This window comes from Rhinoraja longicauda, chromosome 6 (assembly GCF_053455715.1).
Source record: "Rhinoraja longicauda isolate Sanriku21f chromosome 6, sRhiLon1.1, whole genome shotgun sequence".
In the NCBI taxonomy this organism is placed as follows: domain Eukaryota; kingdom Metazoa; phylum Chordata; class Chondrichthyes; order Rajiformes; family Arhynchobatidae; genus Rhinoraja; species Rhinoraja longicauda.
Genome location: NC_135958.1, coordinates 16,331,811 through 16,337,980, shown reverse-complemented (window position 1 = coordinate 16,337,980; position 6,170 = coordinate 16,331,811). Strand labels below are relative to the sequence as shown.

The following is a 6,170-nucleotide window of genomic DNA, read 5'->3' as shown; positions in this document are numbered from 1 at the left end:
TGATGAATTTAGGAGGAGTAAGTTAAGGATCCACAAGCCAGTCTTCATCAACTGGTGGTGAAGTCAACAGCTTCAAAATCCCAGGTGTGCATATTTTTGAAGATCTGTCCTGGGCCCAGCACATTGATACAATCACAAAGAAAGCTCATCAATACCTCTACTTCCTTGGAAGATTGAGGAGATACGGTACGTCACCAAATCTTCTGACATGCCCGGCCTATCGCAGATATTGACCAACACCCATGGAAAGGATCTATAGGACGCACTGCCTCAAAAAAAGCAGCCAATATCATTAAACAAAGTCATATAATTCTGGCCATCTTCCCATTTTCCCACGACCATTAGAAAGAAGGTCTGATGCTGAAAACCATGACCAGAAGCTCCAGAATGGCTTATCTCTAACAACCATCAAGTTCTTGAACACTGCACAACACTAACCTCAGTAATTTTGAATTTCTATGGACCATGTCTTTAGTTACTTCTGTTTATGCACTATATTACCTAGTATTATGGTCATTATTAAATTTATTTTTTGTTCATTATATCTGATCTGTGTGTATTGTGTTTAGAGGCCTGTTATGTTGTTGCAAGTAAGAATTTTACAGTTCCTTTGTTGGTACATATGTCAATGAAATGCTCTTGACTCTAGATTTTATCAGCTTGGTTACATGAGCAATAATCCTTATTATATTTTAACCATCATGCATTAGAAAACGTTGGTTGACTGTATGGCCTAACTTGTGAAGTGGGTAGTGAATATCATTATTTGTAGCATGATTTTATATACTTTCTAGTCTCTATGTAATTGCACCAGTTTGTCTAACTATCCAGCCTGACTGGTTTTCACAAGTATGCCATTTTTGTTCAACCCTTTCCAGTTCCTTCTCAAATAACTGCCTTCAGCATAATTGTACTAATCAAGGCTTGCAGTTGATTGGCTTTGCATCTAGTCACAGGTAAATGTGCACATTGGTCCATTACACCAGAGTACACATATTACCAGGGAGATGCAAGGAAAATTTAATACAAAAAAGACACAAAGTGTTGGAGTAACTCAACGGTTAGGCACCATCTCTGGAGAACATGGATAGATAACATTTTGGATTGGGACCCTTTTGAAAACTGATTACTATGGGGGGGGGGGGGGGTCAGGAGAAAGCTTGAAGAGAAGTGGGGGCCAGGACAAAGCCTGGCGAGTGATAGGTGGATACAGTTAAGGGGGAGTTTGATTGACAGATGGTTGGACAAAGGCCAGCAATGAAAAGACAAAAAGTGTAGATTAGGATAGAAGAGGTGCAACTTTAAAAAATAAGTACTAAAAATATTCTTCCTAATTGTTTGCATTGTTTTAGCCAATTTTCCTCCACTAAAGTTGGCCTGTTTTCATAATATGCTACAATAGGTTAATTTGCTCTCTTGTGTTGCGGTATGCACTCCATTTGCCCCAGGGAATATAAAGCCTCACGACAGTAGGTTTTTGGTCTGTCAATAGTGTCTAGTTGAACTTGCCAGAATAATTGCCTTGACTCATTCTTAAACAGTCTGTGGCACTATAAATCCACTTAGTTTTGTAAATGTGGAGGAAGGAGCTGCAGATGCTGGTTTAAATTGTAAATGTGGAGTTTGCTAAAGCTCTCTGAAGGTTGATTGCAGCTTTACCTGTGACTTGTGGTGACAAAATACTCTGGCATGGTTAGATGCTATTTTTATCAGCAAACTATTTTTTTAGGTACTGTAGGTTTGCATATCAGGTTTTGCAGGCTCAACAGCATTAACTGAATATATCTATCACAGGTCCACACACATAGCTGTGGCGTAAAACTTGATCTAAAAAGGCCCATAATCTACATTTAAGGTTCAAATTTAGGATTTAAACAAGAATAAATTGTTGTATTAATGAAATAATGTGCCCACTAATTGTCTCACCTTGCCTCTACTTTCTTGTTGCAAACTTAGCGTCTTCAGATATTTCCAACAACCTCAGATTGAACTATCACAGAATGGTTGAAATGCATTGTATAGATTCATTTAAAGAGAATCTATGACAGGCATAAGTGGGAGAAGAGAATAGGTGGCGAAAAATGACGACTGTAGATGAGGAAGGATGGGGAGAGATACAAGTGACACAGTGTGGTTGGGCAAATGACCATTCTCCACATCTTATGTCCTATGTAATGTACTGTAATCCAAAGTAGGCATACCACAGACAATCCTGTTTATTAGGATCATAGTTTGTCCACACAATAAATACACACAATGTGTCCATTCACATACATTTTCTACAGGGACAATACAATAACTATTTAATGACTACATCAGCAGATAATGGAGACACAAGGAACTACAGATGCTGGATCTTGCTGAGAACGCAAGGCGTTGGAATAACCCTGAGCGTCAGGCAGCATCTCTGGTAGACATTTTGTGTTGGGACCCTTCTTCAGACTGATTGTGGTAGTGCAGAGAATACTAGAAAGAGGCGGCACAAAGCTTGGCAAGTGTAAGTGAACACAGGCGAGTGAGTTTTAATTGGTAGATGGGTGGATAAAAAGGAACAAAAGGCTGTCAGATAAGGAGAGGAGTTAAATGTAAAGCGGGGAGGGGCAGCTGCTACTACTAAAAATTGGAGATTTCAATGTTCATGCTGCTGGGTTGCAAGCAGAATATGAGATGCTATCCATGCAGTTTGTGTGTGGCCTCACTCTAGCAATGGAGGAGGCCAGAGAACTGAATACAGTAGATGCATCCTTTACTTGCACGATTCTTCACAGCGATGAGACCAAGCACAGACTAGGAGACCATTTCGCCAAATATTTGTGCTCCGATCACCAAGGCCTGTTGGATCTCCTGATTGCTAACCATCTCAACTCCCCTTCTCATGCAGACCTTTCTGTCCTGGGCCTCCTCCATTTCCAGAGAGAGGCTGTGCGCAAACTGGAGGATCAGCACCTCATATTTTACTTGAGTAGCTTTAGGTAACTTCCCTCTTTATTTTCTCCCCTTTCCTGTACTCTTTCCCCATCCACTTCTCCAGCTACCCCACCCCCTCTCCCTGTCCCTTTACCTTTCCACCTGTATCCCAACGACTTTACATTTCACCTCCTTACCCGACACCATTTTGCCTGCTTTTTATCTCTTGCCTTTGTCCACCCATGTTCCAACCCTCCCCCTTCATCACAGGTATCTACCTAGCTGCCTATCTCTTGCCAGGCTATGTTCCGCCCCCCACATCTTTTCGAGTTTTAGCTCCCTACTGCAGTCAGTCTTGGGAGCGCTGGTCATGTTCTTTGGGCATGTCATCTAGCTCCAGCGCCAAGTGTTCCTGACGTACCTGACACAAAATGCTGGCGAAACTCAGCGGGACAGGCAGCATCTCTGGATAGAAGGAACGTTTCGGGTTGAGACCCTTCAGACTAAGAGTCATGGGCGAGGGAGACACACATAAGGAAGTGTCAGGTGTGAAAACGAGAAATTAAAGAGGGAGATTTCTTCAATTTTCCACTCAGCGATTTATAGCAAGAGGATCACATGTAATTTCCTTTCAATTATAATGACCGCAGATGAGAATAATGTCGAGACTGCTGCAGTGACCCCGGAGATTATATCCATGGCAACGTGACCTCACCCCTTTCAGGATGTTCCCTGAACTATGCTGACGTCTCACACATTTCATTTCCGGGTGCTTTCAACAGATCACCAGCCGCCCAGCTTGTTGGCGACGTCGCCCACTCCTACTCGCCACAAACTCGGGAGGAGCAGGGGAGACAGCGGTTCGCGCCCGCGCTTCGTCACTGGGTAACGGCAGCGCGGTTGTCACCTGCACCCGCAGTCCAGCCTCGGCCCGATCATGCCGCTGCTTTTCCTCGAACGCTTCCCTTGGCCCAGTCTGAGGTTGTACACAGCCCTCAGCGCGGTACTGCTCGCCGCCAGCCTCTTCAGCGCCTACTCTCACCTCAGCCTGCCCCGGGGCCGAGCTTCGATCTCTGTCCCTCGTTACCATCCCAACCTCGGCGTTCCCACCCCCATTGACGCCATAAGCGGCGATCCGCCGGCCGCCGAAGGCAACAGCGACGGGGATACCGGAGCAGACAGTGCGCAGCCCGTCCACCCCGGCCCAGAGATCAGCGTTGACCATGGTGAGCCCGATTTGGGACCATCGGGTAGACCGGAGTGGGCTCAAGGCCACGGATTCGCCCTGGAAATAGCCTGGTACCTGGTATCAGACGGCTGGTGTATTTGGGTAAGTGTTTGGGTTTCTCTCTTCACCCCGCCCCCTTCCTGACGCCGGAAATCTAAAAATCGAGAGTACTTGCTGCCCAAGCCTCATACTTTCATGAGGCAAAATAGTTAAGACATTGACTTGTTCTGATTTTTCCAAATGTGCGAAATGTTGAAAGTAAAATTGCAAATTCACCCATGCGTTTTTAAAATATGAGTTATAAATGAAATTTCTGTTGATAATCCGGTGTAGTCGAATTATCGCTAAAAGCTCCGATCATCAGATAATATTTCCTTAACATTTCCCGTGATTTTTTCTGTTGGAAGGAATTAAATATTCTGCAGAACTTTTATTTTGCACGTTATTTTAAAATGGGATGCTTTGTATTTTTATGCAAGGTACACACCAAAATCTTCAAACCATTTACTCGAATGAAAGATATGTTTCACTTGGGATAAATATTTAGAACACTAAATAACATTGTAAATTAGCCAAATAATCGTTGTGAATCAGATTATTTGTCACTGGCATTGGATTCTTATTGAGTTGTGATGTTTTAGAAGTACCTTTTATTCGTCATTGTATGTTGAAATGTTTGTTCAAAGTTTTTAAGCATCTTGTAAATATTTTGGAAAAATTTCTGTTAAAGTCAATATATTGTAAACTTGGTAAAACATGATATTTTATATTAGCCATAATGTTGTTCTGCAGTGAGTTAATCATTGCCCTTTAAGGCACTCAAGAATCTACATGAATATGAATTGCAAACTTTTTGAACTTTGAAGATAAAATCAGAACTTGAAGCTATTTCAGTTTGGATGCACGTTTTCATAGGCAAGATTTATAGTGTATTAGCTCGTGGAATTTAAAGTCGATAGACTGCTTCTACAATGGCTGTATCCAAGTCTGAGCACAAAAAAAATCAAAAATTTCCCTTCCTGCTTAATATTCACAAAATGGCAATATTTATTTTTGTGCAAAGTGCTTGGTCTGTCTTAACCTAGACAAGGAAAGTGGGTCAAATGACTTGGATCACAATTGGATTTACCTGTCATATACCCATACCCATCGATACTCAGTAGAGATTCATGTGGTCAGAAGTCTCATTTGCTTTTTTATTCTTGCCTTAATCTGTGTGTTTGTATGCAAATTTTAATGCTTCCTTTGCCATATATCCGTGCCCACTTATGTTTACACTTGTTATAAAGTCACTGAATAGTGGTCAGAAGGCTCACATGCTTGCTCTCCTCCCCCCCCCCCCCCCCCCCCATGCACATTTTAATGCTTCCCTACACAAGGTTTATTTTTATGTTCATGCAAACTTTTCAAACTTTTTCCTCTTGGATAATTTTGGAAAGCTAACTACTTTCAAAATGATATTGTGGGGAAGAAATTGTTAGACATTTTGTACAATAAACAAAGGATTGATAGTTGCGCTCAATTAATTTTAAAAAATGGAAACGCACAATGCCAATCTAAATGTCAGGAGGTGTGTTTTGCCTGACAGTATAATCTGAAACGTCACCCATTCCTTCTCTCCAGAGATGCTGCCTGTCCCGCTGAGTTACTCCAGCTTTTTGTGTCTATCTTCAGTCTAATATTGGTGGTTATTGTTTTGACATTCACATTCAAAATAAAGCCTTCTCACTTCTGGACAGCTTATGGACTATCTAGAAATCTGTGTATGTAAACTATCAAAGAGCTTTCATAAAGAACAGCCATAACTTTAAATATACATTGCACAGGATGTAAAAATGAATTTATGAGACAATACAAATAGTAAGAGCATACAAAATAAACCGTTTGGACAAGTGCTGCCATGATAAGAGAATTTTCCATTGAATGTCCTAGATTGTCAATTAAATGCATACAATTGTTACTTCAGCTGGATTAGGAAATTGCATTAAAAATAAAATGCTAGAAAGACAAATATTTAAATAAATATTTCAGTCTA

The 6,170-nt window shown here is 41.5% G+C and overlaps 1 protein-coding gene across 2 annotated transcripts in view; it reads left to right on the top strand.

The window, feature by feature from the left end:
- The first annotated feature begins 3,685 nt into the window (after nt 1-3,685).
- Nucleotides 3,686-6,170, top strand: part of amfra (autocrine motility factor receptor a) — a 61,592-nt gene continuing 59,107 nt past the window's right edge. For both annotated transcript variants that reach the window (XM_078400558.1, XM_078400557.1), the window contains exon 1: nt 3,686-4,237. In XM_078400558.1, the coding sequence (XP_078256684.1) occupies nt 3,845-4,237 (393 nt within the window). In that variant the 5' untranslated portion in view covers nt 3,686-3,844. The remainder of the gene's footprint in view (nt 4,238-6,170) is intronic.